The following is a 24,623-nucleotide window of genomic DNA, read 5'->3' as shown; positions in this document are numbered from 1 at the left end:
TTCTAGTCTCTGTGCGGTTTTAGAGTGGAATAAGAATGGAATTGCTGTTTTGACACGTTTTTCTTTCAGGCGATTGGCTAAGAACTTACCTACCCTATTATTATGTCCATAATAATTAAGTCGGAGCCTTTTCATGGCTCGGTCATGTATTGTGCAGTACCATTCTCTAAGTTTGTAGCGTACATTGTATAATTGGTTTGCGAGGTCAGCAGATGGGTTTGATTAATTGCGGGTTTCTAGATTACGCAAGTCAGCTAATAGGTCATTTAGCGTGGAAGCTCGGATTTTTTGGATTTTGGATTTAATTTTAATTAAGATTCCCCTTATATACGCTTTGTGTGCGTTCCAATTGTTGAAGGGACTAGTATTAGTAGGGTCATTAATGATGAAGTATTCATCGAGCTGTTGGGCAATTTCTTTATGCAGTTTCGGGTCTTGTAGTACGGTTTCATCATTTCTCCAAATACGTACCGGGACATGGGATCTACCACTATCAATATGAATTAGAACAGGAGCATGGTCCGACCATGTAATGTCAAAAATAGAGGATTTTGTAATTCTATGTAACATGTTCTTATCCGTAATAAACATATCCAACCTGGAGTAGGAATTAAATCTGGGGGAGTAATATGTGTAAGATCTTTCACTGGCGTTAAGGCAACGCCAGGCATCAAATAGTTCCTCTTTAATCAAGAAATCTTTAAATTTGGGGAAATGATTCCGAACTCCAGAGGATGTGTCTAAATCTTTATCTAGTATCATGTTGAAATCCCCACAAACCAGGATGCTGCCAACTCGCATCAGTTCTATGCGGTTAAAAACTTTCTTCAGGAACCTTAACTGGTGCGAGTTAGGAGCATAAATACACGTAAAAGTAATAGGGATTTTGTTCACTTTACATACCAGAACAATGAATCTTCCATCAGGGTCAATAAAAGAGTTATCAAGTACAAAATCAACCGAGTCTCTTACCGCGATCATTACCCCCCTTTTTTTAGCTGAAATCGAAGAGTGCACAATGAATGGGAAGTTTTTATGCGTGCAAGGCGGCATGGACATTTTGTGGAAGTGAGTTTCTTGTACCGCCAATATGTCTACATTCAGTTTGGTTGCTTCTTGCCATAAAGATCGTCTTTTGGCGGGGTGGTTGAGACCCCGCGCGTTAAGTGACATTATATTAATGCTCATAGGTCAATAGCATGGAGCGACGTGTGCTAAAATGTAATAGACTCCAACTCGCTGTCCTAGAAAATACTCCCCTCAGAAAGCAATGGAAAAACAAAAATTTAGCACAATCTTGTAGGAAGTGACCACCTATGATCGAACATATACGAAATGCTGAAGAAAGTTTGTAAGGTAGTTAACAGAGGAAGGTATTCTGTAAAGGAATAGTTCCGTCTGTAGTCTGTCAACCTTTGAACAAGGCTAAGCGCCATGAGATATTCAACCGTGAAAACAATAATTGGGAAAAAAAGGGGTAAATAACCTAAAACAAAAAAACACAAAACGACGTAACCAGAATAAAAAGTAAGGCCTTCAGAGACCGGGCACTGATGTGCCCAATGTGGAGGGGTAATGGTACGATGACAGGTACCTGGTGCGCTCGGGGAATTCTTATGGATCCATTAACGGGAGGAGAACATGTGAACAGATCAGATCAGGTGCGACGTGTTTTCGACCTTCTGGGCCTCACCACTTGCCAATCGTCATGAATCTTGGCTGGAAGGTGTACTATCTGTTGATGAACAGAAGGCGTTGAGTCGGGAAGCACAATTTGCCATTGTCTCAGAAAAGGGAGACCTTCTTCCAAGGAGCGGATGATGTGGGTGGAACCGTTATGGGTTACCTGTAAGGTAGCGGGATATTTCCATTTATATAGGATGTTGTGATTCCTCATGGCCTTAGTTAGCGTTGCCATATTGCGACGAAGTTGCAAAGTGTATTGCGACAAATCGGGTAGAATTTTAAGGGTGGACATACCCTCAGGTAAGTTATTCCCTTTCCGTAATGCTTCCATGACTTTCTCTTTAGTGGTATAGAAGTGGAGTCGAAGCAGAACGTCCCTGGGGATTTCTTGAGGCAGGAAAGACGGTTTAGGGACCCTGTGGATTCTGTCGATTGTCAGGTCCAGTGGTGACAATGACGGCACTAAAGTGCGAAAGAGGTCTTGGGCGTAGGGCAAGAGTTGTTGTGTAGTGACCATTTCTGGGACCCCCCTAATTTTAAGATTGTTCCTACGGGAACGGTCCTCAAGGTCCGCCATTTTCCGTTGGATTTTATCAATAGCTTCATGGTGTGCTGAGTGCGAGTCCACCAATGTATTAAATGAGGAGGTGACATCACTCATTTTGTCTTCCACCTGTTGTACCCTGTCGCCAAGTTCGTTTATTTCAACTCTGCATTGGCGTAAGCATGTTGTCATGTCTGTTTGCAATGAGGATCTCAATAGCATTAATAGTTCCTTTAGCATAGTGTCAGAAATGGGTTGCCCTGTGGTCGGAAACTGTGCAAAAGGGTCTTGCGTGCACTGAGGGGTATGTCGGCCGCTGGTCAGGTCACTCACCTCCATATCCCTGTCTGTTGCCCTGGGTTGTGGGTGGGTGACTGGCTCCATCCTGGGTTTCGACTTGACTGGGCTCCTGGACGACGGAGACGTGTTGGGAGAGTCAGAGTCTGAAGATGGAGTTCCTGTATCTTCCTCCATCTGCGCTGCATCTTCCGCTCGAGCCTCCGTGCACACTGGAGGCTGCAGTAGTTGCTGTGTGTGTCTCCCTCCGCCATCTTTCTGTGGCCCGCGCTCTATGGCCGGGTAGAATGCCGACATTTTCAGCTCGTTTGGCTGCTTCTGATGTTTCCGCGGCATGTTGATATGCACGGCGGGTGACTCCGAGATGCGGATCGGTCGTTCTGCTGGCTCTTGCAGGTCTATAGCGGGCGATTGCTGCCTGATTCCCCGAGCGCTGAGCGGAGCTCTTTTAGATAGCGGCCATCATGCTGCGCGGTCGCCACGCCCCCCCCCTAATTTTTTTTTTAAGGTTTTTTGTATTCCTCATTACAAGAAAAGTATCTTTAAAAATATTGATAATAAAACTATTAATAATATTATTATTATTATTATTTTTATTATTATTAATAATAATAATAATAATAATGCCCGGACTAGATAGGTTTTTGATGCTGATGACCTGCTAAGAGGCGGCCAACAACATAAAAAAAATGATGATGAGAAGCACATGTGATCCACTGATTTGGAACATTGTTGTAAAAAATCTCTCTGTGGAAATAACTGATGCTATACAAAAGCAAAACTGCACAGTGTACTTTTCAAGTAATTTTAAATGCATGTATAGTAGTAAATAGAGTATCTTGGAAAAGGTAGCCAGGAGTTAAAATCCCTCTTTTTAGGTTTTTGTATCTGTGTCCTGTTGGGGCGATTTACATGCATTTCTTTTCCAGAAAAGGAGAGAAATTCTCATATTAGACAGTTGCCACCTAAACAGCTGTCCTCGTTGTAAGCTTTACCGTTCACTTCTTGTTCCTGTGTCAAATAGAGGGGTGAATCTACTTAGCAGGGATGCAGACAGAAAGAAAAAACTGAATGGGCTTTAATCCTTCTCTACTCTATATAAATAAAGAAAACAATGTTGTGGCTATGCATAAACTTTAATGAAAAAGGGTGAAAATCTTTCAGCTTAAAAATAAATGCATGAAATAAAGTACATTTCTGAAGCCAACATAATCCTGACACAATGTTCTTCCGCAGAACATGCAGAAAAAAAAAAGACTCTTCCCCAATAAATCTCTACAGAAAAGGGACACTTACATAACACTTTCCTCGTCACCCTCTTGTTTCCTTAGTTATAACACTGACTGTTTATAATCAGTATGTATAACCCAAACTTACAGACAGGTTTTTTTTTTTTCCTGTCTGTGTGCTGTCAGGCAAATGTACTTTTTATTTCCCTTCCCAGAGATGCAACAGGAAGAGGAAGTCTCCCAACGTGAGTGGAAGCCTCTCGAAGACAGTTGTTGCTAGAACAGGTGTCCCTACTTGAAGATTTACCCTTATTCCCTGTCCTGTGAATAATTTTAACCATTTTGATTTAGCCTTACTTTATTTCTTACTGACAATAATCACCATTAAAAATACGGGGGGGGGGGGGTTTCCCAGTAGGTACAGGAATATAAACTCAACAAAGGTTCTGACCCTTCCCTATTTTATCACCCGCAAAAAAAAAAAAGATAAATTCTAACACTGGCTGTGAGACTCCCTAAAGATTTAGGTTTGTAATGATGAGCTACACATTTAGGCAGTAAGTTGGATAAATTGGAAATAAGTATAGATTGATACTGACAGATACTTTGAACAAGGCTAAGCGCCATGAGATATTCAACCGTGAAAACAATAATTGGGAAAAAAAGGGGTAAATAACCTAAAACAAAAAAACACAAAACGACGTAACCAGAATAAAAAGTAAGGCCTTCAGAGACCGGGCACTGATGTGCCCAATGTGGAGGGGTAATGGTACGATGACAGGTACCTGGTGCGCTCGGGGAATTCTTATGGATCCATTAACGGGAGGAGAACATGTGAACAGATCAGATCAGGTGCGACGTGTTTTCGACCTTCTGGGCCTCACCACTTGCCAATCGTCATGAATCTTGGCTGGAAGGTGTACTATCTGTTGATGAACAGAAGGCGTTGAGTCGGGAAGCACAATTTGCCATTGTCTCAGAAAAGGGAGACCTTCTTCCAAGGAGCGGATGATGTGGGTGGAACCGTTATGGGTTACCTGTAAGGTAGCGGGATATTTCCATTTATATAGGATGTTGTGATTCCTCATGGCCTTAGTTAGCGTTGCCATATTGCGACGAAGTTGCAAAGTGTATTGCGACAAATCGGGTAGAATTTTAAGGGTGGACATACCCTCAGGTAAGTTATTCCCTTTCCGTAATGCTTCCATGACTTTCTCTTTAGTGGTATAGAAGTGGAGTCGAAGCAGAACGTCCCTGGGGATTTCTTGAGGCAGGAAAGACGGTTTAGGGACCCTGTGGATTCTGTCGATTGTCAGGTCCAGTGGTGACAATGACGGCACTAAAGTGCGAAAGAGGTCTTGGGCGTAGGGCAAGAGTTGTTGTGTAGTGACCATTTCTGGGACCCCCCTAATTTTAAGATTGTTCCTACGGGAACGGTCCTCAAGGTCCGCCATTTTCCGTTGGATTTTATCAATAGCTTCATGGTGTGCTGAGTGCGAGTCCACCAATGTATTAAATGAGGAGGTGACATCACTCATTTTGTCTTCCACCTGTTGTACCCTGTCGCCAAGTTCGTTTATTTCAACTCTGCATTGGCGTAAGCATGTTGTCATGTCTGTTTGCAATGAGGATCTCAATAGCATTAATAGTTCCTTTAGCATAGTGTCAGAAATGGGTTGCCCTGTGGTCGGAAACTGTGCAAAAGGGTCTTGCGTGCACTGAGGGGTATGTCGGCCGCTGGTCAGGTCACTCACCTCCATATCCCTGTCTGTTGCCCTGGGTTGTGGGTGGGTGACTGGCTCCATCCTGGGTTTCGACTTGACTGGGCTCCTGGACGACGGAGACGTGTTGGGAGAGTCAGAGTCTGAAGATGGAGTTCCTGTATCTTCCTCCATCTGCGCTGCATCTTCCGCTCGAGCCTCCGTGCACACTGGAGGCTGCAGTAGTTGCTGTGTGTGTCTCCCTCCGCCATCTTTCTGTGGCCCGCGCTCTATGGCCGGGTAGAATGCCGACATTTTCAGCTCGTTTGGCTGCTTCTGATGTTTCCGCGGCATGTTGATATGCACGGCGGGTGACTCCGAGATGCGGATCGGTCGTTCTGCTGGCTCTTGCAGGTCTATAGCGGGCGATTGCTGCCTGATTCCCCGAGCGCTGAGCGGAGCTCTTTTAGATAGCGGCCATCATGCTGCGCGGTCGCCACGCCCCCCCCCTAATTTTTTTTTTAAGGTTTTTTGTATTCCTCATTACAAGAAAAGTATCTTTAAAAATATTGATAATAAAACTATTAATAATATTATTATTATTATTATTTTTATTATTATTAATAATAATAATAATAATAATGCCCGGACTAGATAGGTTTTTGATGCTGATGACCTGCTAAGAGGCGGCCAACAACATAAAAAAAATGATGATGAGAAGCACATGTGATCCACTGATTTGGAACATTGTTGTAAAAAATCTCTCTGTGGAAATAACTGATGCTATACAAAAGCAAAACTGCACAGTGTACTTTTCAAGTAATTTTAAATGCATGTATAGTAGTAAATAGAGTATCTTGGAAAAGGTAGCCAGGAGTTAAAATCCCTCTTTTTAGGTTTTTGTATCTGTGTCCTGTTGGGGCGATTTACATGCATTTCTTTTCCAGAAAAGGAGAGAAATTCTCATATTAGACAGTTGCCACCTAAACAGCTGTCCTCGTTGTAAGCTTTACCGTTCACTTCTTGTTCCTGTGTCAAATAGAGGGGTGAATCTACTTAGCAGGGATGCAGACAGAAAGAAAAAACTGAATGGGCTTTAATCCTTCTCTACTCTATATAAATAAAGAAAACAATGTTGTGGCTATGCATAAACTTTAATGAAAAAGGGTGAAAATCTTTCAGCTTAAAAATAAATGCATGAAATAAAGTACATTTCTGAAGCCAACATAATCCTGACACAATGTTCTTCCGCAGAACATGCAGAAAAAAAAAAGACTCTTCCCCAATAAATCTCTACAGAAAAGGGACACTTACATAACACTTTCCTCGTCACCCTCTTGTTTCCTTAGTTATAACACTGACTGTTTATAATCAGTATGTATAACCCAAACTTACAGACAGGTTTTTTTTTTTTCCTGTCTGTGTGCTGTCAGGCAAATGTACTTTTTATTTCCCTTCCCAGAGATGCAACAGGAAGAGGAAGTCTCCCAACGTGAGTGGAAGCCTCTCGAAGACAGTTGTTGCTAGAACAGGTGTCCCTACTTGAAGATTTACCCTTATTCCCTGTCCTGTGAATAATTTTAACCATTTTGATTTAGCCTTACTTTATTTCTTACTGACAATAATCACCATTAAAAATACGGGGGGGGGGGGGGGGTTTCCCAGTAGGTACAGGAATATAAACTCAACAAAGGTTCTGACCCTTCCCTATTTTATCACCCGCAAAAAAAAAAAGATAAATTCTAACACTGGCTGTGAGACTCCCTAAAGATTTAGGTTTGTAATGATGAGCTACACATTTAGGCAGTAAGTTGGATAAATTGGAAATAAGTATAGATTGATACTGACAGTGTTTAATCCCTCCACTGAGATTGTTTAATAATATTTTCCACATTTTTGACCATGCTGCTCTAAACAGTAGACCTATGTCTGTCTAACAAGTATAGAAAGGACTATACCTTACCCCTTTATTAGTATCTAAACTCTATAGGATTTTTTTGTAACAGTAAAGCTGCAGTTTGGGAAGCATACATGGGGCATGTTTGACTTTTATACTTCCTATCTGTTCATACTATTCACACAGCATGATGTATAGTTATGAAACTAATACATATTTAAACTCTGGTTACCCAGCATGTCAATAATCCCATGGAGCCATACGCAGGACAATATTTTCATATGATTTTGTTTTGTGCAATGATGGCCCCAAAGGTGAAATGATCACATTTGTGGACTTGCAAGACCAAAAACGCTGCTAGATCCAAAACCTTTGTCCAACTTTTATCTTATCTCTGATTATAAGAAAGAAAACTCCTTGCTCCCCTTTGCAGGTATAGTACTATACTAAATACTCTCTATTTTAGATGCATGTGTAGCTTAATTTTGACATTATAGGACAGGTGTGCCTGTCAGAATTAGTGTTCCTATACTCAAGAACCCCAGCTGTCCTTTTTCTCACCTGCTTGCAGACAACAAACATATGGAGAGTGGCAATGTTGCTTAAGTAAATACGGCCAACAATGCAACAATTAATCCAAACTGTCAAAAGCATTGTTTTGCTTAGCAGAACCATTCTGCACCAGTACCAGTACCAGTCAGTACCCAGATTTGTTAATGGAAAAAAAGAATTGCCTTCCATACTATTACTGTAATTTATATTTTATACAACACTACCAGTTTTGTGGCAAAGGCTGCTGGATGGGTCTGGCCACTAACTGACTTTACCTTAGCAGTGATTAAAGCACAAAAGGTTTTTTTACATTAATGCATTTTCAGCATTGAGGTAAAAAAAAAAAAAAATGTCCACTAGCTATACCCCCCAAAACATTTACCTGAGCTCTCTATCAATCCAGCGCTGAGCCCGGCTGCAGGTCTTCTTTCCTCTTTTCCTGTTCTCACAGGAGTCTCTGAGAGTAACAGAAACCATTGGCTCCTGCTGCTGTCAGTCAAATCCTGTGAGTAGCGGGGGGGGGGGGGGGGGGGGGTGAGTGTGCTGCATGTGTCTATGAATGCACACAGCCGAGCTCTGGATTGTGCCCATGGGAATGCATGGGGGCACTCCTCAAAGAAAGGGAGGTGCTGGTGGAGGACTGACAAAAAGCGGACTGTGCTGTGCATTATCCATGCACAGAGCAGGTAAGTATAACATGTTTATTATTTTATTAAAACACTGAGACTTTATATTCACTTTAAAGTAAAGCTGTACTTTTAACAAAATGAATGCTACCCCCTTTTCCTAACCCTCTCTATACTACTCTACAATAACCCCCCATCAAGCAGCTTATGTGTCTTATCTTACTTGTTTTCTCTGATGTTTACAAACTATTTGGCAGAATCCTCTTTAGTTCTGGCCTCACTTGCAAAGTGCACTTTCAAAGCCTTGTATAGAGTAGAATTTATGACTGAAGATGAGTATGACAAGTCAATTTGGGACTCACCACAGCTACTGCAGGTGTGGCCAAAATTAAAGATCATTTCTGCTTGAGAGGCTCAGAACCTGTTCACAATTCCTCCTACTTTTCAGCCTAATGACACCAACAAGAAATTAGGGTGGCAGGAATTGCCACAGCAGGAAAGCATGGAGATCAACAAACACCCTTACAGGTTCTAACCTTTTCTGCTCTCTGAAGAAAGTATTTTTGTTACTGTGACTGTCCACACTGGAGTGATTTCCTGTTATTAATATTCCCTCTCTTTCTAGTGGGGACACTACCCATTATCTAGTCTACCTAAAGCAAAAAGAAAGAATGGCTGGAGTTAATCTGTTTAAAGCTATATGGACCTAGTGTATTAAAAGTAATGGTTCATCAATGATGTCATTTAAATGGACTTGTAGGTACATAGCCTATTAATTTGTGCAGCCCAGTGTTTCTTTTTTTATATAAGGTACAGGCAACAGCAGGTGAGAAAACATAGGCAAGTTTCCACTGTGACTGTCATTTACTGTTGCATAACATGTTTTTTCCAGGGCAGCCTTAATGCAGAAAAAGAATTTACAAGTAACAGATGTAAACACTAAACTGACAGTAAACTTAAAAAATCTATTCAATTATGGTTTCTAGTAAGGTGGAGTATATAGCACGTATGTAACATCCTTCTTCAGAATTTATAAGCCATCACAGGACATCTGTGGCCTTCCCCTCTTCTGCAAACTTTATAGATAGTGTGAATGAACCTTAAAATGTATGTAAACCCTAACAATGAACTTCTCTTATTTGGTCACTTCAATATACCAGTGAAAGTGTTTTGTAATATCTGCTCAATAATAGCAAACAATTCAGAGCTCTGATTAGGTCTGCCTGAAAGTTTTTCAGGCAGACCTAATTGGAACATTCATTCATTCTTATGGACAGTCGAGTTTAAACCGACTTGTGTCTGTTTATACCCGCCTACCTCCAAATTCCCCAAAAAATGGGAGAGGACCCAGTCATTTAGGTGGAGTGAATCAGAAGTAGTCAAGTGTAAGCAGAAAGCGGAGCGAGTTTACTCCAAGCTGCCCATAGAGCAGAGTGGGCTCTGCCTGTGTTCACTCTGCAGGTACTGAACGGATATAAATGTGTTTTCCACCCACACTGTACCAATAAGGCCCCCTTCAAATAGGGTGGATTCCATTGCAAACAGCGGGAGATCTGTGAGCTGATCCCTTGCTGATCCCAATGGAATCCATCCCATCTGAAAGCAGCCTTATGCACAATTCTGTTGTTTCAAGGAGAGTAATTAGTCACCCCATTTGTCATCTTTTGACTACATTATGATAACCCTATTTATGTTGTAGAGTTTGGAGAGTAGGTGAGTCTAGGTAGTTTAGTAGAAGATAACTAGAACGGGCTGACAACACACAGGGGTTGATTTAGTAAAACTGCAGAATCCAAAATCTGGTGCAGCTGTGCATAGTAGCCAAACAGCTTCTAACTTCAGCTTGTTCAATTAAGCGTTGACAAAGAATCTGGCAGCTGTTTGGTTTCTATGCAGAGCTGCATCCGATTTTGCACTCTCAAGTTTTATTACATCAACCCCATAGTCTGCAAATATTGTGTATGTTGTTAGCCCCCAACAGCATATAGGAGCTGAGTGCATTTCTAGCAGATCAACAAGTGATTTTGTGTATATATAGGGTCTTGCAAGGGTTATAATCAAGGGGAAATGTTCATGCATTGCAGAGATGTACTGTATATTTTTTTTTCTATTTTACCCTGAGATAAGCTGGCCATATATGGACTAAATTTCAGCCAGTGAATCAAATTGAGCAGTTGGTGATCCTGTTCCCCCTTCCGCCCCCAATATCCTTCCATCTGAAAATCGAAGGAGCCAGGGGAAAACTGTCAGATGAACAGAGGCTGTATAGAATTATATGCAGCAACTGTTCAAGTATTCTGACAGCCATGGGTGTGGGAGCAGGAGAGATTTCTTTATCCATTTTGTTCATAGGGCTAAACAAGAGAAATGTACAATGTATGGCCAGCATTCCACCCTGAAGATTAGATCTGTCATATTTATTTTTTGCTGTCCGTGTCCCATTTGAGAAATGTACATTTTCTTCCTGTCTCAGTGATGTGAAGTAAAGAAAGTCGTGCAGATATCACTCTTTCCAGGGTTTACCTTAGCTTTTCTCTATCAGAAAATATTACATTCTAACAATAAGTGCTGCTAGGATTATACATAGGAGGAACATGTCTAACAAGATGTTTGAAGTCACCACTCTCATACAACCGATTAGAGTTTAGTTTACTGTAATCAAACAAGGAAGCAAATTAAGTCTGATTGGCTATAATGCATTTCTTTCCTTTGTAAATAATCTCTGTTTTAAAGTCTATATGGGAGCAAGGACATACCAGGTGTACACAGGGCAGCAAGCTGTTGAGTGACAGCAGAGAAGGGTATATTCTATTCACTGGCAGCTGTAGAGCTCACATATTCTCTTTGCTCTTTCTGAAAAAGATACATCGCTTTTCCTCTCTGCCTACATTTTTATGTCCAACAATAATCCCATTTGAAACAATCTTTCAAGTTTTCTCCATTAATAATGATGTTAACACCCTGTAAAACACTGTGAGAACTTTCTATTTGGTATTAGGGTAGGTTTCCACATGGCACAGATCACTAGAGATGGACTAAAGCCAGACTTGGCTGATATCCCAGAGTATTGAAAATGCGTAACTCTGCTTTCTTAAGGCAACTGTAGCTGTAAAACCAACACTGCCCTGCCCGTTCCATGATGAGCACTAATATTGGCTGTATTTGATGTGATTTACAGAGGTATGGACAGAGGTATTTATGAAATAACATAGGTACTGCTTACACACAATGTAAATGACCATTACTTTATGACAGGGAACAGTACAGCTAAAAATGATCACTTTGCGTTTTTTGTCATTATGCAAAATAAGCATGTAAATATTGTAGAAGTACACAAGGCACCTGCTGCTCAAATACATTTGGCTAGTTTTAGTATGTGAAAGCAACATGTGCCTTTACAACCCTTTCATTTTCATACCTTAAAGGAAATCTGTAGTTAAAGTGGAAGTAAACTCCCCTATCGTTTTCAGCCAAGGAAGCTGCCATCTTTGCCTCTGTTTAATCTTCAACTGCTATGATGCTGCATATGTGATTAGTTATGATACCAGCCATTGGATGGTTTGATAGTTTGGCTGAGAGCACAGCCAATGTGCGATTAACATTCCCGGCATGCCTTTTTTTTTTTATCTGTTTAAATCCATGGGCTTACTTCCACTTTAAGCAGTATGTAGGCTTCCATTACTGATCTATCTTTCTTAAAATGCTAGTCGCCTGGCTATTCTGATAATCAAATACCCTCAATATTTTCAACTACTGACCTTCTCTCTGACTCTGCCAAGCTTCTTCCCTCGCTAATTAAACCTTAGTAACTGTAACCAATCACAATTCAGATAAAAGTGCATATACAGTAGTCATAAGAGCATATCAAAAAAAGTTTGGCTTTTAGGCTTACTAGAAGTATGGAGATCCATTCACCTTTAACACCACCAAAGGGACCCCAAATGCAAACATATCAGTAATTAAACTTCCTGACTGGCAGAAATCAGTGCACAAGACAATTACATGTACTATACCACCTCTTCATGGAGCTATCCCCCAAAACTCTAGTTTTGTTGAGAAAAAAAATTGAATCTTCATTCAGATGGACCTTTATATTGCAATTATTTTACCAAACTTTGTTGCAAATTTTTACTTTTTTGCTCTGGAGATATTAATGTAAGCTTTGACAGACTGACTGTTAAGTGGAAGAGTCTAGTGTACCTAAACACATCCCAACAGTCTCAGTGTTATATTAAGAAAAGTCACAGGCTTTGCATCCTTTTAGTCTGGAAGCCTCTCTGAAAAGTATCTCGCCAAAATTAAAATCATTTTAAAGGGGAAGCCTGTAGCTTGATGGTTGTGCAGATTATTATAAGATCAATTACCAAGCAAAGCAAGAAAGAAGTGTACCCTTATGTGCCAAGACTGTGTCATTTTGTTTTTTGGCAGTTTTAATATAATAGCTGGCAGCAAATTGGGATAGAAAACAAATTTCTAATTACATAAAATCATCATAAAATCAAATGGCCAGTGTAACAATGTACTGTATGCTGTGATTTTTTTTTTGTAGTGAAAGTGAAGTGGTCTCTAAAACCAAAAAAAGGAAAATTGATCTCAATAAAGGAAAAGAAAATTTAGCTCTGCCTATTGAAATGCATTTAAAGCAATCACTTATCATACTTCACCTATTAAATAAAAATATAAAGAGGCCCACTCATGTTAGCAAACACAAGAAAAACATAACAAATAATGGCTAAATGGGAACCACTGTAATGTATACCAACCAGCAGGTATTGTTGTATGAGTCCTCTGGGCAATGGTGATGACAGTAACATGACAACAACTTCTGTGGCGGGGCGGGTGCTGTGCTCTCAGTATCCTCCTTTCTGCTGTCCACATTGAGCTTTCCGGAGCTTCTCAGCAGCATGTTATCAAGAAGATTTGCTGAAAGGGAATTGGGTAAATTATAAACATCTGGGCAGAAAGCCAGTCACTGGACCCATTTAAAAATATACTGTATATATAAAGAAAGCAAATAATTTCACACTAGGTTAAACTTCAAATTTCCATGAAGAAAGCAGAGAGATTCTAGAGATTGCCAGATAACCTTCCAATACTTTGAAGTCAATTCACTAAGCTGCCACGAGTTATTTTATTGGCGTTTTTATTTTATCTAAAAATCATTTTCTCCAGATGATCAACTGGCATAGCAAAATGTTGTATAGATATGGAATATGGAATCATGATTTTTTTGTACCAAATAGTTATTTAAAGCAAATATAAAGACGCAAATGGGGCACTCCCGGGGTTATTAATGGTTATTATGTTCATTATGTTATTCGTTATTATGCTCATTATATCTACTTGGTACAGGAGCAGGCATTTTTACTTACCCTTTCCCCTGCCCTGGCACTGCCTGCTGCTCCCTAATGCTCTGGATGGTGGACGATCTCTTAGCATCATTACATACAATTCAGGGCTATTAACCTTGTGTTGTATGTGGAGCTAGCAAGCATGCAACTGGCAGTGCTTTGGAGAGTAGGATGTTTGAGAGCAGTTACACAGCTGGAGGGACCCTGCTGGAGTGCAGAATAACGTAAGTATTTTTCCTTATTCTAGCATCCCTAGATATAAACCAACATTCCATTTTTTTATTGTGCTCAGAGTTAGGCTTTAATAAATCATTAAATGTATTTTTTAATGCAAGTGGTGTAAATACCTGAATTTCACTGGGTATTAGTCTCCCAAAGTCCCTGTACAGCAGAGCTCAGGTTTGGGGAGGAAGAAAGCAGTACAAAGAGTCAATCACTTTTTCAGCAGTGCAATGAGCATGCTGATAGGAGGAAAGTGTAGAGAGACAGAGAGATGAGCTCACTAGTTCCCTGTTTCAGTTTTCACTATCCAGTCACAAGTAGGGATGGTCCATACACCCCCAAAATCCCCCCCCCCCCGGTTCAGTTTGCACCAGAACATACCAAACAGGCAAAAAATTCAGCAGAACACACTAACACCAGTAAAGTCTATGGCTATGGGACATTAACATGAAAAATCAAAGTGCTAATTTTAAAGGCTTATATGCAAGTTATTGTCAAAAAAGTGTTTGGGGACCCGGGTCCTGCCCCAGGGGACATTGATCAATGCAAAAAAAGTTTTTTTGGGAGCAGTGATTTTAATAATGCTTAAAGTGAAACAATAAAAGTAAAAATTTCAATTTCATACCTGGGGGGTGTCTATACTATGCCTGTAAAGTGGCACATGTTTCCCGTGTTTAGAACAGTCCCTGCACAAAATTACATTTCTAAAGGAAAAAAAGTAGTTTAAAACTACTCGCAGCTATAATGAATTGTTGGTTCCGGCAATACAGATAAAAGAGGTCATTGAAAAAAAAGCCATGGGATCCCTGCAGTCCAATACCATGCCCTTCAGATCTTGTATGGATATTAATGGGAACTCTGCGCCAAAATTTAAAAAAATGGCGTGGGGGTCCCCCTCAAAATCCATACCAGGATTGGGTGCCTCCCATGGAGGTGGGTCGGTTGTAGCTTATTATAACTTATTAGTTATGTGCTATGGTGCTGCTATGTAATTCATTTTAATTGGCACCCCAACACACCTCCATAATGCACATGTGCTGCAATGCACAGCTTCACAAGGTATGGTCTCTTGTATCTGTTCTGTGAACAAAATATAGCATGCATTATTTTATTGCATGTTGCAGGGGATCGCAGCGTAGAGTAAATGGTCCACTGACAACTCTTTATTCAGCTGTAGAATGGGGAAAGGCTGGTACCCCTTTTAGATTTTTATTTCTGCCTATGCCCCTGTTGCAGATCGTTCCTCGCATCCTGTCTGGAGAAACAATTGTCAATGTCACAGTAAGTGAGGGAAAATCTCCTTAACCCCCCTAGCGGTAATCCCGAGTCTGGCTCGGGGTAGGAATAAAATGATAGGAGCGGTAACCCCGAGCCAGACTCGGGATGGCTTCGCTCGATGCAGGGGAGGACACAGGGATCGTTACTCACCTTGTCCCCTGGATCCAGCGATGTCCGCCGCGCTGTGCGATCGAGCCATCCTGCGCTCGATTCACAGTGCCGAATGCCACCGAGCTCCGTTCCCTGCGACGTCACGGCGCACGGGAGCGGAGAACGGCGGCAAATTCAAAAAAGTTAAAACACACTAAACACACACAGCACTGTAATCTTACAGATTACAGTGCTGTATTAAAAAATGCACACCCCCTTTGTCCCTAGTGGTTTGTGCAATGCCCTGCATGCACTTTTATATTATAAATACTGTTTTTTACTGCCTGGAATTTGGAGATTGTCCATAGCAACCAAAAAGTGTAAATTTTTCAGTGTTTTAGGATTTTATTACATTATTGAATAAATTTTATTATTCTTTATTATATTATAAACTTTATCATACCCGGGATGTCTGCTAGACTCTGGTTTGAACAGATTTAAGAGCGTTATTCCTAAGAATTACAGGACTACAAAATAAAAGCCAGATTTCCGTGCAAAATAATTGTACCGCTTTCAGCACCTAATTCCAGACTGAATCATACCGCCAGGGAGGTTAATAGAGCCTTAGATAAATAAAGACTAGACCGGGTTTATATTTTTTCCCACACTATCCAAAACTAAAAAAATAAAATTTTGGCTGGACAGACATTATAACCATTGTCAATCTCTATTCATAAAGAAAGTATTTTTTTCTTCCAAAAAATCTTTTAAATCCTTTAAATCTACTTTTTTACTGCCCTTAACCTGCACCTTACAGAACCTTACAAATACTAGCAGTCAGAATCTAGCAGAATTTTAGGGGTAAATACATCTGTAATGAATGTGAATTGACCTCTATATAGAAAATACAACTTAAACATTAAAGTATTATGTATTCAGTTTGAAGCCCTATTATATTAATTTCTCTCAGTGAAAATGATCCGTAAAGCTCTCACACTGCAACACTCTATGTCACACCCCTCTGCACAAGTGTCCTTACAAAAAGTTTTCTGGAAGAAGAAAAGGGTTTGAGTCAGACTAGTTGTGAAACTGAGAGCACTAGGTCTTAAGCCTTGTACACACGATTGGATTTTACGCAGACAAAACTGCTCACTTGTCTTGCATACACATGGCACACAATTGTCGGCCAACAAACACTAACATAGTGTGTTTTTTCAACTCTTTACCGCCACGCTTTGGGCTCCTTCTGCTAATTTCGTGTTAGTAGAAGTTTGGTGAGTGTTGATTTGTGTTTTTCATTTCATGCTTTTCATTTCAAGCTTTTCAGTATGTTTTTGAGCGGCCGTTCGTCAACCAGCCATTTTGCAGAATCAGAGGAGATAACGTGTTATTTATTATTGGCCTTGGAGTTATTGCTTTGATCCAAGTCTAGTCCAGGAACAGGAGGAGGATTTCTTGGACAAAAAATTGGATGCTTTATTAATCGTGACTGTCATGGTACTACTTACAGTGAGCTCACAGGCGAGCAGGTGACACGGGATCCCCCAGGGCGTGGAATCTAAGAGCCAGCCGGTGTTCCGCCAGGAACCCCCTCATGAGGGTTTGGTCTTAGCTGTGTGCTGACCCCAGGTCACGACCCCCGGGTTCACCCTGCTCGCTAGGGAAGTACCAGAAGTCACTGTTAGACAAGGATGGATGGATGAAACAAAGGAAAGCCGGATAGTCAGCCAAGGTCAGGGTGGGCTGCAGACATCGTAATCAGAACAAGTACACAAGAGATCAGTTCACGAGAGGTCAGGTAAAGCAGGTTACATGAAGGGAGCTCAGAAACAAATGTTGCTCAAGCAATCAGTAGCTGGTTTGAAAGGGATTTAAATAGAGAAGCACATGAGGGGCTGGACAGAAAGTAGCAGGAAGGAAACATATATTAGGCAAAAGGTGATGGGCGGTGACACCCATAGCTGCAGAGCTGAACACCAGCTAGTGGAACAACAGATGCCAGCCGACCTACAGCAGTAAAGGTGAGACACAGATCAGCTCCGCAGCTGATCTGTGACATGGACCAATTATGCCATATGCCTTTTCCACGGGAGCACCAAGAGAATAATACAGATGATTTGTGGAATAATTTCTGGATGATGGACCCCTGCTTTCACCAACTCTTGGCATTGTTGAACCCCTATATTAAGAAGCAGGACACATGCATGAGGCTTTTATTTTATTTTTTGGATGAATAATAAGGATTTGCTTTAGTATATTTTATATATTTTTGGATGCATAGAATGCTCTTTTTGGTTAAGTTCTATTGGCAGATAGCATGTCTAATTTTATTTGTTTTCTTTTTTTAATGCACAATAAATAATGTGTAGAATAATATTTGGTTATGCATTTTACTTCAAATGACAGTTTGGGAGTAAGCAGTTACATTTTAAAAAATACAATGTATAATTACCAAGGGACACCAACATAGTTGTATCTTTGATCTTAAAAACTAGGGGATAACAACAATTTTCCAATGGAGCGTACAAACGGCCGGATTTTCCACCAACAGCCTGTCATCACACAATTCCCATCAGAAAATCTGATCGTGTGTCTGAGACTTAACTATGGTACCTATAAGCCCTTGTCTGATTTTGTCCGAAACTTGTGTTGCATGCACACGGTTGGACAAAGTAGTCGGAAAATCCGATTGTACGTAACATGATGACATTATTTCATTACGACGGGACTACGTTCAGGCTAGTAGCCAATAGCTTTGGTCTAGGAATTTGATCTGAGCATGCGTGACACTTTGTCCGATCGGAATTCTCTACACACAATCAGACAAAGTCCGATCGGATCATGTTGTCCGAAGGTTTTATAGCCCAGCTCTAAAACTTTGTCCGTCGGATATTCCGACAGAAACAGTCCGATGGAGCCCACACACAGTCGGATTATGTGACAACACGGTCTGATCAGACATTTTCCGTCGGAATGTCTGACCGTGTGTACAGGGGCTTAGACTGCACAGCCATACAAACAACTGTTGTAGGAGGTAAGTGTCGGTAGCACTATGGTAATTGAGGCTGTAAGTACAAGGTATTTCTGACTGAAAATTGATTTCTATGATTTCACTTGGGCTTTAAAACATAAAAAATTGTAAATAATACACATTAGCAAAATTATTGTATGTGCTATGTTTTAGAGAATTAAGCCACGTTCTACAGAACATGCAGCCAGTCTCCTACTCTCAGAGGACTGAACATTATTTAACTGTGGTTACTCATTATTTAAATGCCCTATGATAGTTCTAACAGCACACCCATGATTCATTGGAAATGATGTTAACATAAAAGATGTGGTAACGGTGTTTATGGTGTTTAAATCTAATGCTTAAGTTCCACGAAGCTGTAAGAATACACTAATGAGCTTGTTAAGGGATAGTTGAGCGGTCACAGCTTAGAGTTACAAAACATTCTAAAGAGTGGAGCAATTCTTGAATAGCTGGTGTGTGATTTCCACCTACTGTATCAACAGGTTTCATCAAAGTATATTCCAAGACCTTTATTGCATTTGTAACACAATACCAAAGTGACTTTACTGTAAATAATTGTGTCACATATGCTGTCTAAGTAAGCCAATATGCTACTTCTTCTTGCAACATGTGTATTTTGAATGAGCTTTATGAGATACTGTACATACATTCTTTTTAAATGATATATATTATTCCTGTTTTGTTTATTAAAGGTATACTCAAGTCAAAATTAAACTTTGAGACGCATACCAGTAATTAATTAAATCAGAAGATTTTTTCAGTTTTTCTTCAAGACATTACAATATTTCATCGGACCATCCAAGTCTGCATTTTGGAGATCTAATAAAGATCTGTAATGCAGGAGAGCTATTCCCAAGAACAACCACTGCAGGCTCCTTGCGGCCCATGATTTCCAAAAAAGTTTCTTACAGTTACCAATAAGATTGAGTCCTGCCTTCAAAGTTTAAGTGTGACTGGAGATCCAGAAGCAGAGAGAATGAGAGAAAGTAACACAGCATTGGCATCATAAAGGACCTTCCTAGAGACCCTGTTAGGTAATCTTGAGATGTTTTCTACAAAGAACTACACAAACTGCAATGCCTATGTTTAACACAGTTGCAATGGCTTGGTCACAGAGATGTGCATGATGAAAGTTTATATAAACAAAGCAATACATTAGTTACAGCCATTGGAAGGAAGCATATTGTACCTTCTAGTAGGAAAAAATGTATCTGATAATTTGATGAGGTTTTTCTTTTTTTTTTTTTTCTTTCTTTCGAGAGGACACATTCAGGGAAATTCATTATAGCACTACCAATGGTTTTCTGGCAATATGGCCCTTTAAAATGGTCTGTGCCAGATTAAAAAAATCTCTAATATCTGTTTCGGTAACTTTATTGCATGCAGAGGATTCAGGTATTTCTTAGTAGCACCTCCAGTTCTTAGATAACAAAACTAGAGGTAAGTAAGACCTACTCTAACTTGAAGTAGATCTGGCTAATAACACGTCTCCCGTATAACACAGACACCACTCTGGATGAATGAGCACAGGGCGAAGATTTGGACAGCAACATCGCCAGTCTGGTGGGGGGTGTTAGAAGTAATAACAGATTTAAATACACTAACAAATTGAAGATGAACACCAGCTAACACTTTTTTTTTTTATAAATTCTTTTTATTTGTTTTAAAAGAGAAGGTTACATAATCAGTTACAGAAAACAGTTTTTCCCTTTTCGGATAAGGGTTTTACATAAATAAATAAAAGCTGATAAATACCTTCTGTCTTTAGAACCACTTTAAATTGGTGATTTTGACTTTTATGCATGTTACTGTGTGCAAATGGCATGAAAGCTGGAAAACAGCAGTAGTGGTTTTAAACCATAGACTAGTGTTAGCTTTAAAATATTAGATTTGCAAAGCAGTATTTCTTCTGAATAGTTGTGTCACGGTAATCTTCCTGTTAATTTATTTTTGTGATAAAGCAGACATAAACAGAATGCCACACTGTACTTAAAACAGAACTAAAGGCAACACTTTTTATTTTTTAGTTTGGATAGAGTAAAAGAGGGTTAGAACAACTCTCTTTTTTTACATATGTGTCCTATTGGAGGGATTTTCATCACTACTTGTTCAATAGCCAAACCAGTAAGTGAGAGGAAATCCATCAAAAGTGAAGGAATAGTGGGGAGTCACCAGAACAAGTGTCCCCAGTGGAAGATGTCCCCTCTATTCCTGTTCTGGTGGCAACCCAAAATTTGGGGTTCTCTTCTACTTTCACTTTCAATAATAACAGTAAACAGGACAAATAAAGAAGGTTAATCTCCCTAACGGGGGCACAGACTGCGATAAACACCTGGCAGATATTCAAATCCCTCTACACTCTATCCAAAACTAAAAAAAGTTTTGTTTTTAGTTATACATTAATTACTTTGGAGTAAAAATAAATAAACCCTTCTGTCAAAATTGCATAGAATTTAGAAGACCAATAGATAATTGCCCGCTTAGGTTACTGTATATGATTATATTATATTATATGATTATTATTCATATTTTGTGTGTAATATTTTTATCTAAGTTTTTCTGTTGATCATATTTAATTTAACGTTTTCCACTCCATTATGCCTTAAACATTATATAGTAGTAGTTGAATCATTTTACTGAATAAAGTGTAATAAATTTACCTTCTGCAGTGGTAACAGAGTTGTGACAGGTCTAAAACTTTCCGGCCAAAGAGCAATTGAAGTTCTGCGGTTCAGCAGGTACCAGACAGTTTTCACTCCATCTATGGGCAGGCTGGTTGTACTAAAGTCATTCTATTGATCTATCAAAAATGTCCCATCTTTCTCCTTCAAATTCTCTCAATACTGTGATCGAAAACTAACATTGATCTGACATCACCCCACTAACGATTAAAAAATGAAATGAACGTTTATAAAACAAACAATTTTGAACACAATTCTACTAGTGTATAGATAGCATTGGCCTATATGGGCTTAGTCGTAAAAAAGGGAGACCATAAAATAATTAATAGTATCAATTAAGCTACAGGGGGCGTGAAACTCATTAAAGCAAATGTCCTCGCTTCCTTACGAGGCCTGAACAAAGTGATTCTTACTAGAATACAAACATCTGAATGCCCCATGTCCTCCCATCTATTTGTCTTTTAAATATGAACATTGTTCCACCAGATACCTCATCTCTTAACCAGTAGCCTCAATAAAAAGAAAAGCTGTAAACCATGAAAGGCCCATTTAAAATACAAGGTGTCCCTGTCTGTCTTTTCATAAAAAGAATTAACACTTGATTGTGATACTTTTGAAATATAGCCTGTATAAATGAACAGAAACAGATGTTGTGTTTCTGGGTCAGTGGAACATACCCTTTAGAATAAGTTCTCTTTCAGCGAGCAGTCACAAAGCTGGTTCTGTGACTCTACAACATTGTTATTCATGGATAGGGAATGAACTTTTTAAATAAGTTCCAGTCAGAGATTTTCAGACATCTGGCTCATAGGGTGGCAAAGTTAAATAACAACATTAATAGTAATGTCGACCAAAAACCATAGGTCTGTGTTTTCATCACGGTCTTTGGATGAAATTTCATGTTATCCACTCTTCCTGCCAGCTTTTGGGAAGAAAAATGATAGATCACAGTCGCCTGTCTAACATAAATATCAGAAATGAGACAATTGGAAAAAACCATGCAATAAAAACCATCCATCTAAATGTATAGTGGGTTTTATTCATTACATTTATTACATCAAAAGGAAGCCACACATACTGTGTCTTCAGTGGGGTGGTCTGGAAGAGAAGCATCAAAAACCTAGCAAATACTGTTCTGCTCACAAGTTTTATTACGTAACATTATGGAGTATGTTTCATTAGAAACATTTTTATTATATAACCAATAGTTTTATTGCCATCCTAAAATTGAAAAAAAATATCTGAATGTTAAAAAAGTTATGTATGCTATTAGAGTATACAGTATATACACATGTATATATATATATATATACTGTATATATAACATTTGTAGCAGATATTGGTAATATTAGATTTGAAAGGCTTGCCTTACACCAAACATGACAAAATGCCTTTTCCATTATGTCATAGCTCAGGCCATTGGTGTTCAATGAGACTGCATGAGTGACCAGTAATGTCACCTTCATTGGTCATAAGGATGGCAGATGGTGGAGCTTAGAAACGAATCTAATGAAAATCAAACTCTCATAACAGAGTGCAGTTAAAGTAGAACTATGGGCAAAACTTTTTTTTTTTTCATTTTGGAAAGCGCAAGGGAGGGTTAAAACTCCCATCAGATTTTTTTTTTTTGCCAACTGTGCCCCATTACAGAGATTTCCCTTCACTTTCTGTCCCATACAACAGGAAGTGAGAGGAAATCCCTGCAAGCAGGCCCTGGCTGGGACAAAAAATAGGCCCGGGCATCTTAGACTGTGCAGCCAACTTTTCCAAGAACCGGGGAGTTTCGGTAGACATTTGCGGGGGTTCCTGGTTTCAGTCCTCCACACTGTAATGTGCAGGGACACTGTGATATAAAGGGGACTGCACTGTAAAATAGCACTTCAATGATTACAGTGCAGTCCCCTTTATATTACAGTGTCCCAGTCCTATTGTGGCCATGCTGCCCAGTTACATTGACCTGCTCTCTCTCTGGTGGTGCTGGACAGCGTGGCTCTCTCTCTGGTGGTGCGGGTACAATGTGGCTCTTGTGGCTCTCTCTGGTGGTGCAGATACAGTGTGGCTATCTCTCTGGTGGTGCTGGTACAGCATGGCACTATCTGGTGGTATTGGTACAGTGTGGCTCTCTCTCTGGTGGTGTGGGTACAGTGTGGCTCTCTCTGGTGGTGCAGGTACAGCGTGGCTCTTTCTGGTGGTGTGGGTACAGCGTGTAGTGCGGGTACAGCATGGCTCTCTCTGGTGGTGCTGGGGTTATTAGTTCCCCCAGCACAGTCCTTTCTTTCTTTTTACATGTCTCCTGTAGTAGCTACTGCAGTGTAGCACTCCTCAGCTTCTTGTACCCAGGTTTCCTCCCCCCCCCCCAGCAGAGTGCTGTGTACTGTAGCCAACTCCCTGCTGAGAACAATTGGGCCACCAATCTCTGGGACTAAATTTCCCATGATGCCCCTCTAGTTTCTTCTGATTGGCCCTCCGCTGTGGCCAATGGGGAGGGAAGAATAACAGGCAGGAAGCGTTCTTTTCTCCTGTGCTGACATGAGAAGGGGGGCGTGAGGGGGAAACCTCCTGACAGTGGCCCACAGCTCTCCCCCCTTGCCCCACCATGCGGTTGCCCATTGCTGGAGGAGGAGGAGCAGTCCGTAGGAGCAGAGAGCGGAACTGTCAGTGTCAGCTCTGAGGCTGTGTGTGTGTGAGAGACACACAAACACAGCTCAGCCCATGCAGCCGCTAGTTCCACTGGAGAAGACACGGGCATGGCCGTTGTTAGCCCTGTCCAGGCCATGGTCGCAGCTTACCTTCCACTATGTGGCCTGATCATCAACATGCCATGAAGCGGGTGGCCCCGGTCCACTGGGCAAATGCCCAGTCTGCCCTATGGCCAGTCCGGGCCTGCCTGCAAGTTAATGCAATTCCTTGGGGACCCCCAGGTCACTAGAACTAGTCTCTCCATTGGAAGATTTCCCCTTTAATACTTTTCTGGGTACAACCCAAAATCTGGGATTTTTGTTTACTTTCAGCGTTTGAATCTCCTTATCAGGGGTACAGACTGCAATAACAAAAACTGATAAGTATTCTAATCCTTCTGCACTCTATCCAAAACTAGAGAAAAAAAAGTTTTGTCTTTAGTTATACTTTAAATCAGAGAGCTGCCCGTAGAAATATTTCCTGCCTAAACATGTTAGAACAAGCATCTTGTGTCTCCTCTTGAGTTGAACTTTTACTTTTAAAATTTTAAAATGGAGTTCAGGTTCTTTTTAAAATCAACCTGTGCTTAAACGATGCACACTAATATATTTACATATCCTGATTAAAGGCTCATGCACACAGGCATTCTGGCCATTATAACATAAAATATGGCTGTATTTTGATGCCCAGGAGTAACAGGTGTCACTTATAGCCATCTGACAGCCTGCATACAGAAGTGGACATGCATGCTATTAGG

At 40.4% G+C, this 24,623-nt stretch overlaps 1 protein-coding gene across 5 annotated transcripts in view; it reads right to left on the bottom strand.

The window, feature by feature from the left end:
• The window catches only part of BMPR1B (bone morphogenetic protein receptor type 1B), a 677,368-nt gene that overhangs the window by 71,994 nt on the left and 580,751 nt on the right, over positions 1-24,623 (bottom strand). For all 5 annotated transcript variants that reach the window (XM_077476573.1, XM_077476572.1, XM_077476577.1 and 2 more), the window contains one exon: positions 13,295-13,454. In XM_077476573.1, coding sequence (XP_077332699.1) covers positions 13,295-13,454 — 160 coding nt within the window. The remainder of the gene's footprint in view (positions 1-13,294; positions 13,455-24,623) is intronic.

The sequence above is a fragment of the Lithobates pipiens genome, unplaced genomic scaffold (genome assembly GCF_037356315.1).
Source record: "Lithobates pipiens isolate NorthernLeopardFrog02 unplaced genomic scaffold, aLitPip1_a1.2 Scaffold_13, whole genome shotgun sequence".
Taxonomy (NCBI): Eukaryota; Metazoa; Chordata; class Amphibia; order Anura; family Ranidae; genus Lithobates; species Lithobates pipiens.
The sequence above is the reverse complement of the archived record's forward strand: the minus strand, read 5'-3'. Positions and strand labels throughout refer to the sequence as shown.